Source organism: Chanos chanos, chromosome 13 (genome assembly GCF_902362185.1).
Source record: "Chanos chanos chromosome 13, fChaCha1.1, whole genome shotgun sequence".
NCBI classification, from domain to species: domain Eukaryota; kingdom Metazoa; phylum Chordata; class Actinopteri; order Gonorynchiformes; family Chanidae; genus Chanos; species Chanos chanos.
The window spans coordinates 20024317-20042349 of NC_044507.1; the positions used below are offsets into that span (position 1 = coordinate 20024317).

The 18033-nt window shown below is 39.4% G+C and overlaps 5 protein-coding genes across 7 annotated transcripts; 3 read left to right on the forward strand and 2 right to left on the reverse strand.

Annotated features, from left to right (window-relative positions):
- Positions 1 to 914: 914 nt before the first annotated feature.
- On the forward strand, positions 915 to 2532 carry atp5mf (ATP synthase membrane subunit f). Its single transcript, XM_030790321.1, has 4 exons — positions 915 to 994; positions 1919 to 2026; positions 2124 to 2240; positions 2370 to 2532. Exons 1-4 carry the CDS (start codon positions 979 to 981, stop codon positions 2396 to 2398), a joined length of 270 nt encoding a protein of 89 aa, XP_030646181.1. The 5' UTR covers positions 915 to 978; the 3' UTR covers positions 2399 to 2532.
- A 690-nt stretch (positions 2533 to 3222) lies between these two features.
- Positions 3223 to 5755, reverse strand: cpsf4 (cleavage and polyadenylation specific factor 4). 3 transcript variants are annotated; one of them, XM_030790384.1, is made up of 8 exons: positions 5460 to 5755; positions 5197 to 5247; positions 4964 to 5116; positions 4785 to 4880; positions 4572 to 4665; positions 4402 to 4474; positions 4023 to 4103; positions 3223 to 3936 (listed from the first exon to the last, which is right to left on the reverse strand). In XM_030790384.1, the coding sequence occupies exons 1-8, from the start codon at positions 5560 to 5562 to the stop codon at positions 3868 to 3870; spliced, it is 720 nt and encodes a 239-aa protein (XP_030646244.1). In that variant the 5' UTR covers positions 5563 to 5755; the 3' UTR covers positions 3223 to 3867. The 3 variants fall into 3 exon arrangements, with proteins under 3 accessions (XP_030646244.1, XP_030646242.1, XP_030646243.1); XM_030790382.1 differs by having other exon boundaries at positions 4023 to 4184; XM_030790383.1 differs by having other exon boundaries at positions 4023 to 4098; positions 4388 to 4474.
- A 1333-nt stretch (positions 5756 to 7088) lies between these two features.
- bud31 (BUD31 spliceosome associated protein) lies at positions 7089 to 8717 on the reverse strand. The gene is made up of 4 exons (XM_030790289.1): positions 8532 to 8717; positions 8222 to 8344; positions 7937 to 8103; positions 7089 to 7722 (listed from the first exon to the last, which is right to left on the reverse strand). Exons 1-4 carry the CDS (start codon positions 8623 to 8625, stop codon positions 7672 to 7674), a joined length of 435 nt encoding a protein of 144 aa, XP_030646149.1. The 5' UTR covers positions 8626 to 8717; the 3' UTR covers positions 7089 to 7671.
- Positions 8718 to 9001: 284 nt separating this feature from the next.
- Positions 9002 to 11289, forward strand: pdap1b (pdgfa associated protein 1b). Its single transcript, XM_030790372.1, has 6 exons — positions 9002 to 9315; positions 9672 to 9763; positions 9850 to 9945; positions 10070 to 10188; positions 10440 to 10591; positions 10785 to 11289. Exons 1-6 carry the CDS (start codon positions 9303 to 9305, stop codon positions 10838 to 10840), a joined length of 528 nt encoding a protein of 175 aa, XP_030646232.1. The 5' UTR covers positions 9002 to 9302; the 3' UTR covers positions 10841 to 11289.
- A 314-nt stretch (positions 11290 to 11603) lies between these two features.
- shmt1 (serine hydroxymethyltransferase 1 (soluble)) lies at positions 11604 to 16385 on the forward strand. Its single transcript, XM_030789828.1, has 11 exons — positions 11604 to 11679; positions 12562 to 12674; positions 12927 to 13072; positions 13249 to 13364; positions 13509 to 13669; positions 14059 to 14140; positions 14376 to 14588; positions 15012 to 15134; positions 15424 to 15540; positions 15682 to 15792; positions 15948 to 16385. The coding sequence occupies exons 2-11, from the start codon at positions 12582 to 12584 to the stop codon at positions 16118 to 16120; spliced, it is 1335 nt and encodes a 444-aa protein (XP_030645688.1). The 5' UTR covers positions 11604 to 11679; positions 12562 to 12581; the 3' UTR covers positions 16121 to 16385.
- Positions 16386 to 18033: the final 1648 nt, after the last annotated feature.

Sequence of the window (18033 nt, forward strand, 5' to 3'; positions counted from 1 at the left end):
CCTATTAATTTTTTCTAAACAAAATTAGAGTATAACTTACCAACTCAAATTTACTGTGATATTTACTTTTTCAGAAACTTAGTTTTAGAAACTTAATGATTCAGGATGTAGCCTATATAATCTACAACATCTGCCTCCCAGTGGTGAAATGTCGTGTATTTAAACTTGCGGTGGTTAAAATTTAGGCTGGATACTATCCTTGCATGTCATATATAAAATGAGATGCCTTACATGCATTTCAGTCACAGGGATTTCCTGATTAGTTTAGGTTACAGGATTGTTTAAAGGATTTATTTATTTAATTGTTTATTGGGGGGGTTGGCATATAAACCGAAGAACAAGACTGCTGATGAGAAGAGAAAAGCGCAAGGGAGGAGGGGATGGAATAGTTTATTATTCACCACTAACGGAACACACAACAGTGAGGGGAAAACCAGATAATGACGGTGATAAAGTACTTCATGCCGGTTCATCAGCGAGGTCAACAGCTTGAGGGTAATTGTACTGAACAAATGGTACATGGTTCAGTCCCACAGCCATAACAGAATTTAATGATACTCTGATCTCCTCTGTCACCACACACTCAAACTTGGGTCTGTCTCTTAAAAGAAGGTTGCTAATAATTATTCTAATTTATCACTGAATTAACCTGGAAATGTTTTTTTCACTCGTGGTCAGTGCAACGCTGCGCGAAGACAGTGACTGTTAATAAGTACTGTATCAGTAAAGTAGAGGAAATATCTGTGAAAAATAGTGAACACTTATGCAAAGACATTTGCGTGAAGATTTCTAGTATAACGTCTTAAGGAGATCTTTGGTAATATGTTCTGTCTGCTTTACCGTAATCTCATCTGTAGCTGTGTTGTTCACGGTGTTGGAGAGACTTTACGGTTCGGAGTATAGCCCCGCCCACTTCCGTCACTCACTCCATTTTATTCCCAACATACACAGCGTTGCTCTGGCCGAGACAAGACCAAGATGGCGGACAGACCAGGTACAGTTTGTTGCAAGCAACAATCAATTAATGTTGGAACATTTCTAGAATCATGTGTGTACATTACCGCACATTACGCTGTGAGGTGTTGAAGCAAAGGGCTCAGCCTAAAGGAATTTGATTAACTGTTAACATGGTGGCGATTTTGTAAAAGGCCTCAATATAACCGGAGGTAATCGTGAGTCAAGTCAAGGACTTTCTGTCACAGTCGTGCAGCTTGTTAGCTAACTCAGCTACCCTCAAGTAATGTTTAAATTTTAAGCTACCGTTGAATGAAAACATTTCTCATAATATGTTATTTTGCCTTGTTGGTGACACTTTTAAACACATAGCGAAAGTGTTCACTACTCAGACCCTCTGGTTTGCGATCTAGCTAGCTAGCTATTAGCTGCAAAGTGTGCACCGAGTACTCCGTTAGCTGGCCAATTAGTTCATGGCAGTGCTGAGGTATCGTTCACTCATTTTTACGTGTCCTTGCATCTTAATTGCTCTTCTATTCGATAGCCATTTTACAGAATACAGCTTATTTAATAATTTACATGCGCTGTTTAAAGTGTCTTATGATATCAGTTGCCCCTTGCTGTTTGCAGAATGTATATGTAAGACACGGTTAAACATGGGCAAGTTGATTACCAACTCTTTCTCAGTACCGAGAAACCATGGACTATCAGACCTTGTTGACCAAATCATGAACGTTATTGGGAAAAGTGAAACAGTAGAACTTTTTGTACAAGCACCATTACTACACAAGCAAAATACACGGGAGTTATATAGCTGCTGATGAGACTTAATGTTCTACTGAGATTTTCGTCCATCCCATTGTTATTCAGTTGACACCAGAGATGTGTGTGTTTAACCTCCGTGCGGATCAGTGTATGTACCGAGGGCACTAAAAGAGCGTATCTTATTTTTATTCTACTCCAGTACCCGTGGCTGAGAAGAGGCTCATGGACGTCAAGCTAGGGGAGCTGCCGTCCTGGCTCGGAACAAGGGACTTCACACCCAACGGACTCATCAACTCAGTCCGCGGAGGTAAATCTATGGGTTATTTTTTTTTCTCTGCCATCCTACATCATCGTGTACAGTGTTAAGCATTGTATTGATGTCTTGAACTCTTTGTACTCCGCAGGTTATGAGAGGTACTACAATAAATACATCAACGTGAGGAAGGGTGGTATTGGTGGAGTTGCGATGCTCCTCGCTGGATACGTTGCCCTGAGCTATCTTTGGGAATACGATCACATCAGTGAGTACTACCCATTTCAGCTTCTATATTGTTCTTTCATGCTCTTTTTGTTGATACACATTTAGTACAGTTGTTTATCTGATATGGAATTTCCATGCTGATTTTTTTTTTTTTCTTTTTAATGTGAAGAGCACGACCGTTGGAGGAAGTACCACTGAAAACCCTACGCCAGCAGGGACCAGCAGGCCACTGAGTGGCTATGTCTGCGGCGTTGTAATCGCCATACCCTTCACCTTTCTATGATGTGTATAAAGTGATAGTTGTGACCAAGAATAAAGCTAAAATTATTTGATGTCGACTCTGTTGTTTTATTGCAGTTCTACAGGGGCTGAAATGACTTACACGGCCCCATTTATCAATGGCAGAAAATTTAAAAATTAGTTTCGAAGTAGGGGTGGCATGGTCGCGCAGTGGGTAGCACTGTCGCCTCACACCAAGAAGGTCTTGTGTTTAAGTCCTGGCCAGGTGGCCAGGGTCTTTTCTGTGTGGAGTTTGCATGTTCTCCCCATGTCAGCGTGGGTTTCCTCCGGGAGCTCCGGTTTCCTCCCACAGTCCAAAGACATGCAGGTTAGGTGAATTGGAGACACTAAAATTGCCCCTAGGTATGAATGTGTTTGTCTGTGTGTCTGCCCTGTGATGGACCTGTCCAGGGTGTTTCCCCGCCTTTCGCCCTATGAGCGCTAGAATAGACTCCAGCGACCCTAATCAGGATAAGCGGCTTAGATAGTGAATGAGTTTCGAAGTATGGCTATAATCATGTATTGTGACTGTCTCAAGCTGTGACTAGTTATGACTAGTGAATAGTTTTTTATAAACTTGGCTCTTGGTAAGAGTGGAATTTTGGCTTGAACTTGAACTTGAAATGAAAGCATTTATGGTTGTGTCAAAGTAGACTCTAAACAGAGCAAACCTGAACTGCACCTTGATTGAGTTTTACAAGGAATACAAGTACATGATTTAAATCAAAATTTATTTTACAGTTTACAAAATGTGGAGAATAGAAATCTTGACATTCTGCAGTTGAACTAATGTTGTGTGCATTAAATTGATGGGCACAAATGATCACAAATGAACTTTTTTTTTTCATTGTATTCATAGAAACCTACAAAATACAAATAATGTTTTTCCACATCACCTCAAAGTCAGTTCAGGTCAATTAAAAACATCAATCATGACTTCAGTGCTATTACTAGTGTAATAAACCATAAATGGCTTCCAGATACAAATGTTATCCACACTAATGTACATAAACTTTTGGTAGCCTATTAAATGGAGAATCAGGCTCCTAAAACTTCCCCACAGAGAACCCATCATGTTTTAAGGTGGACGAGTACAAAATGAGGTAAAGTATCCTGACACAAAGGAAACTTAATGTCTTCAAAATTCATCGGTTGAAACAAGGTTTATTCGGCTTTAATTCACCCAAATCCACCAGCTGGCTGTAAACTACGCGGTCAGCGTTTTCATAGTCCAGTCAGGTACGTGGCAAACTGAGGCTGTCCTGATCTCTCAGGTAAAGGCAAGAGAACCAGAGCTGGCAGACTTCATGCTCTCAAATTCCAGATACAGTCAAGGCAATCTGTGACTGACAATGTCACCACTAACAGTGTGAGAGAGCTGAGTGACTTTACTGTCCACTAAGGAAAGCCAGGTGTCCCTTTGTGCATTTGTTGGCGTAGTGGCCCTTCTCGCCACACTGTAAAAAACACATGCGCATATTGGTTCACAACCCTCATTTGGGAAGATGAAAGAAACATTTCAAAGACGATAATGTGATCCTACCTTATAACATGTAACTTGGTCCAGCGGGCGGGGTCCACGGTTACCCCCCATGTTGTTGTGTGTCTGCACTAAACCAGTTCTCTGTTGGTTATTGGGGTTGGAGTTGGTATTGGTTAAAGGTATCAGCGACAGTGATGACCTGTTCAAGGGTTGTATGTTTTGCTGTTGCCCAGGTGTATGGGGAGTGGGGTGTTGGAGAGAGAGGAAGGAAAACAGAAGAAAAATGGTCAATTTCACGGCAAAACCCACGTTTGATAGTTTCAAATATTACAGGGACAGAACATAGTGGATTATGACTGGGACACATGTAGAGCTTTAAGATTGATCCACTAACATCAACAATCAAAGTAATGAATAACGGGGATATGTTATCAGGTACCTTCTGTTGAGTCTGGGCTTGCTGAGGCAATGGTGGTTGTTCAGTTGCTCCCATTGGTAGCTCAAAACGTGGGCTGAGGATTAGACAATTGTTGTCAAAAAGGCTGATCTAATAAGCTATTAATAAGCATATGACACCATAGATGCAAGGTCTGATCTGTTTTAACTTACTGCATGAATTTACAGGATCGGCCTTCAGGGCAGAAGCCTACTAGGTAATTAACACAGATGACTCTTCTTGTATGTCTGTGTCTGCAGTCTGGACCTAAACAAGGGTAACAGAAGAACACATGGGTTGGCTTGTTTGTAACTCCTCCTGGTATTGGTATTACATGATATTAATGTTGGTCATAGTATTTCAGCTCTTTGCCAAACAGGACTTACCATGTTTGCAAAACCCTCTGTCATACCAGGGACAATCTTTGATCTTAGATTCTGGGTCAATGTGTAGGAATGGACATTCTTTATTGCTACACTCCCCTGTTAGAAAATTGAGACATGTTAGCCATATGTTCAACAAAAGAGAGTAAAAGTTTAGAATGACAAATTTCAAGAGTACTGACCAAATTTTGAGTAAAAATAGCACTCCGGCATCTTTGTCATGTCATACTCGTGTAGAAACTCGCACTGGTCTCCTTTTTTACACAACCCTCGAAGCCAGTGCTTACACACCACAGTCTTCTCACCGCTAATATGCCGAAAAGGACACATTGCACCTGCCGACATATGAAATACATAGATCAGCGCAAAACACATACACCATCTTTTCCCTGTCAGTATGCCCCAAGCTGCTTACCTTTTAAGCAAGCAGCCCTCATGAAAAATTCACAAACAGCTGCGCCGGATTCTGAAATAAAAGACAACAAACCGTTGCGATTTGTTATGTTTCCACAACTTAAAGTTGGAAAAGCACTAACATCCTTACTTAGAAATGACATGCTTTTTGTCTCTCGCCCTCACTGAAAATCACCAAACCACAATGGCAGAAAAGTTAGTGATGTTAACGCATTCAACTCGTAGCTAGCCTGTGACAATTATTTAAAAAAATATCATACTTACTGTCCATTCCAGGAAATGGCAATGGTTGAGCACCGAGTTGCTGTTCAACTGCAACTTCCAGATCAAATTTAATATGATCTACACTTGCAATCAACTCCTGCATTTTGGCAGATTTAATTATCTCTATCACCGAAGTCGCTCGTCGCTAGCTACTCTGCTAGCAAGCTAACCAGATGAGGTACTGTTTGACGGCTAGAAAACTAATTTGCACAAACAACCTGTTATATGAAAAAGGTAGTATGTGTTTCCAGCACTTCTAATTCAGAAATTTACAAACAAGATCTGGACAAGTTGCATATAATACTTCTCAACCAACTGCTCCCTCGTTCCCCAAATGTTCCCTACTGACTCCTGAACTCTGAACTTCGTTTTGAAAGCAAGAGTAATCAAATTCAGCACAATCGAATAATAACACTCGTAAAGTAACCGATTTCTAAGCTTTTTTAAAAAAAAGTTCTAAAACGTGTTAGCTCCTGTGAATTTTTAAACAAGGAAGAGTTTGCTCCATCTTACACAATTACAAACAAATCACATTTTATACTGTATGTTTGGCCATCGATTGAAATGTCTAGACTTTTTTTTCTCCTGTGCGTCTAAATACAGAACTCGAGTTCCTTTCTCCTATGCTAGGGGTCGCTAATATTTCCCGCCTAGACCTTGTTGCAATGCTGAGATGCAAAGTAACCAAGTCAAGGTTATATGTGACTGTGTTTGGCAAGAAAACGTATTAGTAGTGGTAGTGGTAGTACCAGTAGTAGTAGCAGTAGCAATAGTAGTATTTATAGACATATAGTTTTCTAGTTTGAGATGGTTTCAGTGATTTATAAAGTAGACGTTAAGGAGTTCTACAGAGAAAATCACAACCATGCCTCCTTTCAATATAATTTACTCACCAGTGTTTGTTTAACTTTGAAGACCACTCACAAATAAATTGAACTAACGCTCCCACACCTCCACGATGAACACAGATCCTCTAAAATATATGTACAAACCAATAATTCAATTCCCTTTGACATAAAAATGATCCTAAGTCAGTTTCGGTAAAAGCCGATTTAACCCCACTGAAGTTATATAACTGAAATCTGAAAAAAGTGTCATTTTCCCTACAATTTTCCATACCCTCATTACTTATAATAGAGTAATGACAACACGATAAACTGATGCCAACCAGAGGACACCAAGCTTCCATTTTTGTGCCATGGTTCCCTTCATGGTTTTCCACTTTTTCATCTGTGGGTAGCGTTGTCCGTGCCAGTGTCTCCTTTAGGGTTCCTCACTGAAGATTACAGACCTTATTCAATAAAAAACTTTTTCTGATGTCTTTTATAAAAAGCATCATTTGAATAAAATTGAACTGCCAGCATTTTGAAACCTACGCAGGTTTAAAAATGTCATATTTTAAATACACAGGAAGTGCATATCAGTATACCACTGGTGAAATGAGGAGGCGTCAAAACTTTCTAAGTACCTCAAGCCTTTTAAGTCAAATAATATAAATATGTTAAATAATATGAAGTTAAATGAATTTAGCAAAAGAGCTCTTGTTGCATTTTGTGAATAACAAACCAATACTGCAAGCTTCCACAATGTAACTGACACACTAGTAAACTTTTTCAGGTTTTATTAATGCAAAAAAGGTCTCCAAATGGTAGGACATTACATTAAATTCACCCTAACTGAATTAAACTAAACCCTAAACTGAAATGTAAAAATGCATTGATTATCCCAAAATAAATTTATTTTGAGAACACATCACAAAACAATTAAGAGTATCTATATTGAAGCAAGTATATAATCCCAGTGAGTGATGATACAATGAGATAAACCAAAGCCAGGGTCCTGTTTTGTGATATAAAAGACTTCAAAGATCTTTAATGACCCTAAAGGAAGTCCCTAAAGTTACTTCTGCTGCCAACATGTCATATTTCAACTGACATTTTTTGAAAAATTTTTAAAAACAATACATTTTATTCTGAATGGTAAAACATGAGGGGAAAACAAAAGAAGTGTATATTAAAGAAACAGCATTCCATCCATCATTAAAATGAGAGACAATATGCACTCTCATTTTCAATCACAGTCAAATACAGATGTAAAGTAAGGAATGGAATAATAACCTAAGGATGGACAGAGATATTTACAGACATATAGATCAAGGATGTGATGAGCCCTGATGTCCCAGAAGAGGAAAAAGGCATCAAATGTCTTTGATTCACCCAGAGCATCCCCGGCATCCACAGTGAGTGCATTCAATTATACGACCCTGTAGAGAGAGGACAGGAAAAGTTCTTAAATAATATGCATCACTATTTTGTATTCAATAAAATAAGCTCACATGAGTAAATAACTCATGGAACAAGGCATTAAAAATGATATATTTCTGATTAATCACTATGGAAAGTGGTATTTAAAAATAAATAAATAAATAAATAAATAAACAAAACAAAACAGGAAAGTGTCTGTTAGGACCAACTCACCACTTCAAGTTTGCTTTTTGGAACTCTGCAAATGCAGTTTGTACCAAAATTGGTGTCACGAGTCTGAATGCATCGCAAACAGCAGAGATTTTCATAGCCCTGTTTCTTCCATTTGGCAATCAGGTTTTTATCTGCATATCCCTCCTTTATGCAGTAGTCGTAAAGCTCTGGAAACCAAAAACACCCAATTAAAACAAATAAGATCAGCCCTTCCTGCGTCCGTGTGCAAGTACTTGATTACAGTTGAACACAAGAATGACTCATAAACTTTAGAATTAACATTACCTCTGCTTATGGCCTTTCTTTTGTAGAACAAGTCGAAAATGTAGCGACTACGTTGATGATGAAGCCTAAATATTGGCCACAGCGATTCAACTTTCCGTTTTCCCTCATGAGGTTCAGTTTCGGCTATAACGAAAATAAAAGCTTTGCTATTTTCAAAGGATAGATGACAACCTTTAATCAATTATAACTCATGTGCACAAGTTTACTGTCAGGAAACAGTCACACTTAACCAGAAACACTGAATTCATCAGTTAACATAGGTAAACGTTTAGCAAACAGCTAGTGAATAAGCGGCGGCTGAATTTCACACCTTCCCTCATTTTCTGATCCAGCTCATCAAGAGTTGGTTCAATCAGCTCCCAGCCGTCTGGAGGTGGTTTTCTACTTCTTTTTACCTTGGGCATGATTCAGAATTCTTCACAATAACAATAACAGGTTCTGGAATTATCCAGATCGACTGCGGTGCGCTTGCCTGTTGTGGTCGCGTCTTGTTTACGTCAGTTGAGTAAAGGTCCTTCGGTTTTTCAATCGTCCCCTAAGATATACGAAGATAGCATGAGAAGCGCTCGAAAATCTCGTCTACCCGTAAAATTCACAATTTTTCAGCAGTAGAAACTCCGAAGAATCGCCATTTGATACACTACTAAATATACAATACTTCTGATGCAGTTTACTTTAAAATAAAATTTGCGTATTTCTTCCCGTCAAGACATATTGCATCAGGTTAGGTGCTTTGAAATGTGCCTGAATATAAATGCTCGAATACTTCGATTATCGGCCTTAGACATTTCCTGTCTCGTCAGCGTCATCTGCTTTGATTAAATGTAAATGTTAAATAAATTCTAAAATTCGGAAATTTTGTATGACTTTGAGGTCAAATAAACTAGTTTATACTTGTCAATTATTTGTACCGAACAGACAGTGGGTACCTGGCCTGAAAGCTGAAAACACTGCAGGGTCCGTGGAGTGTGGCTAGTTAGCTAGGTGTCAAAATTACTGTCTTGCTGTCTAACCAGCTGTGGCTGGAGTAAACATCTTACTATTGATTTGTCAGCTCAGTACTTTCAACAAAGTCGACAAAATGCCCAAAGGAGGTAAGACACTTTCGATAAAGCGAATTGAACAATAATAACAATAATAATAACAATAATAATAATAATAATAATTAATATGAACAAAGGATGTGTATTGTGGTACATACTGCGTGCTGGTATTACATCAAGAGAACTGTCTGAACGGAACTGATTAGCAAACGGTTCATTCTGGTATATTACTGAGTAGTTTCAACTCCTAGCCGCTGTAAGGATTCTATTCCCTGAACTAAACTCGCACACTTGACTAATCCAACTTGGTTTAATGATGGTTCACGATGTATTCAGAACAGCAGGCATAATCGCTGTGATGCGTGGATCTGGGTGTACTTTAGTGTTCATCATGTCATGTCATTTAGGCAAGAAGGGTGGACATAAAGGTCGGATGAGAACGTACACAAGTCCAGAGGAAATAGATGCTCAGATGAAAGCTGAAAAAGAGCGAAAAAAGGTATGTCTTAGTAGCAGGTTGCTTTTCAGTCTTATTTTGCTGTAGGGGATATACAGGTGAATGTTAAAACTATCATCTTAATCTAGCTTGAAGAGGAAGAAGGGGCATCCGTCAATGACAACCAGTCTGAAGAGAGACTGCCTGCGTCAGGCTCTGAAGACAGCGACGATGAAAGCTCTCATGTATGAATGTTTGAATTCTGGTCACTATAACTGGAATTGACAACTATTATTTAATGATTAAAAAAAAATACATGGAGTGAATGCATATGATTTTGAGAGATGTATGCCTTCTTTCTTATTCCAGAGAAGAAAGGGGGTGGAGGGATTGATAGAGATTGAAAACCCCAATCGAGCCGCACAGAAAGCAAAGAAAGTGACTGACATTGAGCTGGATGGGCCTAAACAACTTTCTAGAAGAGAAAGGTAAGTCACGGAGTTGGATAATGGTGTGTAACAGGCAGTCCCTCACACAAAGGGCACATAAACAAGTCTGTATGTGCTTTGAGCTTAACAAATGCCCATACTTTTCATTTGTTTTACATAAAACACACTATCATGTGAGTCATTAGGAGATGTTGAGGCACTTACTATTGACACTCCTGTTTAATAAAAAGATGTACACTCTTCTCAAATGTTACATATTTTCTTTTTTTTTTTTTTGTTACACATTTCAGAGAAGAGATAGAAAAGCAGAAGGCCAAAGAGAGGTATATGAAAATGCATTTAGCTGGAAAGACAGATCAAGCTAAAGCAGACCTCGCCCGACTCGCAATAATTCGAAAGCAGCGTGAGGAGGCAGCGCGCAAAAAGGAAGAGGAACGGAAAGGTAAAAAGAAGTGATTACAAAAAAAAAAGTTACATATAGGTCTGCATCTGTTAAGTGTTTTTGAACGCAAAGATGGAGTAAATAATGTTTTAAACCATTGACAAATCATTCACATGTATTTTTTATGAATCTTCACTAAAATTCTCTTTAAGTGTTTAAAAACTCGTTTGTCTTTTTCTGCCTTTCATTTTAGCGAAAGAGGCAGCGGCGGCAGCAGCGAAAGGACTACATACATTGTCCCTCAAGTGATCAGAGATGTTTTCATGCATTTTTTGGACTGTTGCTGTGTGTACAAATGTATCGACCTTGCTGTTCCTAAGAGGGGAAAAAATTATGCGGATGACGTGAGATGCTTTGTAAGATATTGCAAAACAAGAGATATTTAATAGTTCTGTATATTTTAACACTGAAAGAAGGTATTATTGTAACAGTTATGCTCTTGAGAGAGCCCAGATGTTTTCACCAAAGCTGTTAACATGGAATGCCCATAATAATATATTTGTTATCATTATTAATATTCTTAACTGAGTCAGTTATGTCAATGCTGTCTCGGTTTAATTATTGTGAGAGGGTAAATTACGGTGCAATTAACCTACAGTCTTATGTTGCAACAATATTAACAAGTTTTGAGAATTCTCTCTCAAGGAATTGCTACTCTGATACTTATTCTGAGAATAAAATATAGTATTTTGGGTTTGCTCTCCATTGAAGAAGGGTGCCTGACGAGTGAACAAAAACATTTCTTGAGTGTCTGTGGAAAAAATACACATTGTGTTCTCTTGTTCACTATGAATTCGCGTGCGAGTAAACCATGGAGTAGTTATGAATAATAAGTGTAGAGTGAAAATAACTAGATCTTTTGGTAAAGTTGTCAGTTGTGGTGTAATTCAAAAAGGGGGGGAATAAACGCAAATTTAATCTGGATAACAATTTTGATGGTTCGAGAATGGGGAGGGGTCAGAGGTTCTCGCCTGTGCCTCCAACGCGATGATTGGCTCATGATTTTCGCGGACTTTGGCTACTGATAGATTTAGCTGAACAGCTGAAAATTCGCCTTATTGTCGCCAAGAAATTCGTTACGGAAAACAGTAAGTAACTAATGGAAAGAAATTTTGTTGTCCTGAAAAAGTACGTGTGAATTGTTCAACATTAAAGTGATCAGTTAGAGGTTAACTAGCTACAGCTATTGGAAACGTTGCCTTTGAACGAATGACTACATGGCAGACAGTAAAGCAAGCGTGCAGAACGCCAGCAGTTGCATCATCAATAAAGAATATAAGATAACAGATTAAAATAAGTGAATTCAAGTTGGTAAAATGTGGGACAGTAAGAATTTGCTAGTATCAGTTTTTCACCTGTTAGTCGGGGCAAGGGTAATGCATGCAAAACCGCTGGCAACTTTTGTTAGCTCCACTGTTAGCTCGCTGCTTCGGTGATCTAAACTTGAAAAGTTGAACGGATTTAAGAAATATTTTTGTGAGAACAGTTTTGGGATAAATAATCTTAAGGCATTACGGTAGTTTCGGTGTAACGTTATTCATACTATACAATCGCTCTTAGAGATTTTAAGCAAGACTTTTTATTGCACAGAAGGAAGACAACTGATTCGAGTCAGGAGTTTTTAGTTACGTCCTTACTGCTGACTTTAAGCCCAAATAGAGCTGTCACTGTAGCGAGGTCAGTGTATTGAATTAAAACGCGAACAGAAATTCTGCAGATTTTCACCACTTTGTGAACCCTCGTTTTAAGGAATTTAATGGTTGTGTTCATTTCTTGGCATATGTCACCACACAAAGCTGATCTCAGTAGTAAATGACAAAGTTGACATAATGAGTTGTACCTTTTCTTCAATAGAGCTTCATCTCTTAATGCATCATTAAGCCTCTGTTTGTCTCAGTCTCTAGTAGTTGACCATGAAAAAGAATCTAATAGCAGAGTGTTTGAACTTGGTACATTTGATCTTTACAAAGGAAGGAATCAGAAATCAGAAATGGCTCACACCAACGGCCATAACGCGGACCAAGACATTTGGGAGTCCCACAACAGTATGTTGTTGGAGCCCCTCAGCACTAACGACCCAGAGGTGAGCCCACCAGCGAGTGTAATTATAAAATACTGCATTTCATGAACGTAATTACCACTAACTTCTCTCAGTGTGCGCACAGGCAATGGGAGTAACTCAGCCGTTTTGATATGGTTAAAGTAACGTGATACGATCGTGATGGTCAGGCATGTTACAAGATACTATGCCGTCCAAAGGTTACGTCAGGGCACTGGGGCACGGTTGATTTTAATGCTGGATGTTCTGTGGGGTTCTTGTTTTGTCATTGAACAGGTATATGAAATCATCAAGAATGAGAAGAAGAGACAGACATACGGGCTAGAACTCATTGCCTCTGAGAACTTCACCAGCCGGGCTGTTTTGGAGGCTCTGGGTTCGTGCATGAATAACAAATACTCCGAGGGTTATCCAGGCCAAAGGTAAAAGAAAACACCTCATCACAGTTTACCGTGTCATGCCTGTGCCCTCAACATATAGGTGATGTGATAAGAAGCTTTGCGCGCTCGCACTGATAGCATTCGTATACATTACGGTAACTGTGTGAAAGCGCGGCCCTGATTACGACATCTCTTTATGGTGAAACGAAACTCCCCAGATACTACGGTGGGACGGAGCATGTGGATGAACTGGAGAGGCTGTGCCAGAGACGAGCGTTGAAGGTTTACGGCCTTGACCCAGAGAAATGGGGAGTGAACGTTCAGCCGTACTCTGGTAAGTCTGTGTCACTGTTTGCCGTGTGGTGTCCTCTTTTTTTTTATTTTTTTTTTTATTGACGTCTGTTGCGTTGCATGTTCTGAGAGTGTGTCATAACATGTTATTGGTTTGTTTTTTTGTGTTATTTTTTTTTTTTGTCAGGGTCACCAGCCAACTTCGCTGTGTACACGGCCATCGTGGAGCCGCACGGGAGGATCATGGGACTCGATTTGCCCGACGGGGGTCACCTGACCCACGGCTTTATGACCGACAAAAAGAAAATTTCAGCCACCTCTATTTTCTTTGAATCTATGCCATATAAGGTAACATCACGCAAGACCCGGTCTGCCTTTCAAAATAGCAGTGTTGTGGGCAAACACAAACATTATCCATGTTTTTCAACTTGCGTAACAAATTGACTGTTCTCGTGGATTTGCTCATCAGTACCAGATAGGGGGGGAAAAAAGCCGTCAGTGTGTTATGGTCTTCATCCTCTTAAACACATTCTAGATAATTAAGAATGGGAATAAAACAGCTGTCATAGCAGATTTACACTTATTATTGCTGTAAATGATTCGTGACGTAATACATGGATTTGATTTGTTTCTGATCTTTGGTAAAGGGGGGGGGGCTTCTTGAGTGTAGCACAATACAAACATCTGTCTGTTTACATAAGGAAGCGTCTCTATACTGTATTCACTCTCTGCTATAGGTGAACCCAGAGACCGGTTATATTGACTATGACCGATTGGAAGAAAATGCTCGACTTTTCCACCCAAAGCTGATAATCGCTGGTCAGTATTCTTACATGATGACATTTGACTAAGAAAAATCCCATGGGCACAAATACAGTTCTTTTCTGAACTTGTTGTGTGTTTAACAATGACCTGATTATCAGCAGATGCTTACTCATACACATTCTTACCCCATGGATAACTGAGCTTTTTCTCCCGCCTGTGCGCGCGCTCTGTTCTCCCCATGCCGTTCTCTGTGTGAATGCTCGTTAACCTTTCTGTCTCGTTCCCACAGGTACCAGCTGCTATTCCCGGAACCTAGATTACGCTCGCCTGAGAAAGATAGCGGATGAAAATGGAGCCTACCTCCTGGCGGACATGGCTCACATTAGCGGTCTCGTCGCCGCGGGAGTCGTTCCCTCGCCGTTCGAGTACTGCGATGTCGTTACGACCACCACCCATAAGACCCTTAGAGGCTGCAGAGCTGGAGTTATCTTTTACAGAAAGGGTTGGTTTAGTAAATGAATAATCTATTTTCGATAATCTAGATCACCACTGTCAGACATTAACAGAGCTAGATTCTTATTATACCCAATGGAAAACCAGACCTGTTTCACCTACCATTTTGGATAGGTTTCATTGTGGCAATAAAAGAATTGGTTTGGAGTTCACAATTTTTTTTTTTTTTTTTGCACTTTAGGAGTGAAAAGTGTGGACGCTAAGACTGGGAAAGAGACTCTGTACAACCTTGAGAGTCTGATAAACCAGGCAGTGTTTCCTGGGCTCCAGGGTGGTCCGCACAACCATGCCATCGCAGGTTAGCTGTGTTGTAATGTCTGTCTCTTTACTGTGTTCTAAAATTGTCTCATTCTGAGGTCATCGAGTTTCTTGAAGATTATTGTGGCCAATGATTTGTGGATGTTGTACACAGGGGTCGCTGTAGCTTTGAAGCAAGCCCTCACCCCCGAGTTCAAGGCCTACCAGTTACAAGTACTGGCCAACTGCAAGGCCATGGCCTCCACTCTGATGGAAAGGGGATACAAAATTGTTACTGGTGAGTTTCATCCTTCAGTTATGGTTACGTGCTGGTCACCATGCCGTTGTGTCTTCAGCCTCTTTTATAACTTTACGGGACTATAGCCTCTTTTGTAATTTCCCGTGTGTATTGTGCATTGGGACAGATTTTTTTTACTGACTGTTTTCGTGGTGGCCTGTTTTTGAGAACTTTAGTTCCTCACAATGGCCACTTGGTGTCAGACAATCATTTTTAGACGTTACATTGTCTGCCAGTTTTGTTCCTTATGTGAATCATATGATGTCAAACGACTGGTGTTTTGACACAGGTGGGTCTGATAATCACCTTATCTTGCTCGACCTGCGTCCAAACGGGACTGATGGAGGCAGGGCCGAGAAGGTTCTGGAAGCTTGTGCAATCGCCTGCAATAAGAACACCTGCCCAGGTATCACCTCAAACTGAATTTCAAGGCAAATTTTATAAGATTATACATCTCCCTGCCTTGTAGGGTTATCCATGTAATAAACCCTGTAGATGACGGCTCACTTTTTCTGACATCCTGTTTCGTCTTGTCCTCCCAACGAAGGAGACAAGAGTGCTTTGCGTCCTAGCGGTCTTCGTTTCGGATCTCCGGCGCTCACATCCCGAGGCCTGGTCGAGGATGATTTCCGTCGTGTTGCTGAATTCATCCACAAAGGTGAGTTCACTGTATGAACTGATAAAATATCGCTGACTAAGATAAAGTTAATGACACATGCAGAAATATTCTTCATAATTTGAAAGAGACACGTTAAATAAGGAAGTCTATTATTATTATTATTATTGTTATTTATTGTTATTTTTTACATTTAGGCATTGAACTCACTTTGGAGATCCAGTCAAACATGAACCCCAAAGCCACTCTGAAGGAGTTTAAGGACACGCTTGCTCAAAATGTGAAGTATCAAATGAGAATTAAGGAGATCAGAGAGGAGGTGGAGGCTTTCGCTGGAAAGTTCCCCATGCCCGGGCTACCGGAGCTGTAATCCCACCGGACCGTGTTCCTCTCAGTCTGCTGAAGATGTGCCTTCACTCTGCCCTCTCTCTGGCTTCTGACTAATATGACTGGTCCTAGTATGACTGGTTCTTTTCACTGCTGTTACACCATGTTCTAATTTTAGATGATCCTCCATGAAGAGAACGTAGTCTTGCTCTATTTTCAGACTTGACTGCTGGAGTTGATTTTAAATTTACGGTTATCTTTGGCTTATTGTGATGTCCACTTTTGGGAATCAACCCCCCCCCCCCCCCCCCCCCGACCATCGTTTGAGCAAGTTTTCCTTTTAATACCAGTTCTATACACAAACCAATTCAACTTGGCTTCCACATTTACTGGGAAAAATTTCATCATGGTTTGACATGCACTGGATATTTAAAATTTCAGCTCTTATCTGTAATTTAAAAAAAAAAAGTTTTTGTGATGCCCTGACTGCCAATAAACATTTAAAATAATAAAAGTTCTTGTTTGAAACAATAAAATTGCTTGAACCAGTTAGCACTTGCAGGGTATGGTAGAACTCTTTTTTTTGTCTGATTTCATCAAAGTTCAAACAGAAAATTGAACTTTGACCTAAGCTAAGCCTTGTCAAAGCCAGTATCAAGCTGACCAAAAAAACCCATCTCAACGAACAAGTCTCTGCAAGCTGGAGTGAGTCTTAGCGGTTTTGCCCCCAAAACATTGCATATGAAAAATTGTTTATAAATCTGAGGAAATCAGATTATAAAGTCATTTTATTTCTTCCCTTGTTTTAATTATTTTGGCTTACTAGTACTCCTTACTTTACTATAAAACGTGGAAAGTTTTGGTTTAGAAAGTTTGTCTGCATTTAGAAATGTCATGTGAAAGGCTTGTGTTAAGACATCATATGATTTTACATCATAAAACGATTAAGGAAATAAAACTTTCATTTCAATAACTGTTATGGACAAAATCCGCTTGCTTTACAAATGTAAATCGGAGATAGTTTAATAAACGTTAAAGGCAGATTAACATGGATTATTTCACAGTGGAAAACATCTCAATGGACTGTGGGATTCATAAAACGTGACTGAAATTCACAGCTCATTTTAAATCAACACCTCACTACCCTGCCTAAAAGATCACAATACTTTGAAACATTGGCTTGGGTTTGAAAGTGGAACACAAGCTGACAAACTGTTTCTCATGTGAACACTACAAAAACAACAACAACAACAAACAAAAAAGGGGGGAGGGCAAAAAGAAAGGACACTGATGTGCGAAGACACAAGACGCATACAATAGTATGGCTTTCATAATATTACATTCCACAGATTTGCATTAAAATGCATGTAACATCAATCCAATAAAAAAAAAATAATAACCCTATAATCATTACAGGTGCAAATTATAGTGGGTGAAAGAGAACTGCACTGGCGGGAAATGCATCTGAGATGAAACTGAATAGTGGATGGCAGACAGAAAGTCTACTTTTTCAACCAACAACAGCCATCGTGCTGAAGTGTGAAATAACAATTACAGACACAAAATATACATTTTGGCCCACCATCATATTATCATAAAATCAATCATTTCCATATCTCAAAACATCCAACATAAATATACGTCACTCTATCCAAACAGGTTTACTCATGCTGACGTCGCTTGTACATGAACTTTGACACTACGCTGTAATATCAACTTTTTTTTTTTTTCTTTTTTTTTTTTAATATTTAAGAGAACCTGATTTTTTTTTTTTTCCCACAACACGTGAAATATAGTGGAAGCCATTGAGAATGCTGCTCAACACTTTGCTTCATTAAATTGTTGAATTCTAAGAACATGCAAAAATGTCATGTAACAGTTCTCCACTGGGACGAGTTTTGACATGCATAAAGTTTTTTGTTTTTGTTCTTTTCTTTTGAACCCTGATTATGTGAT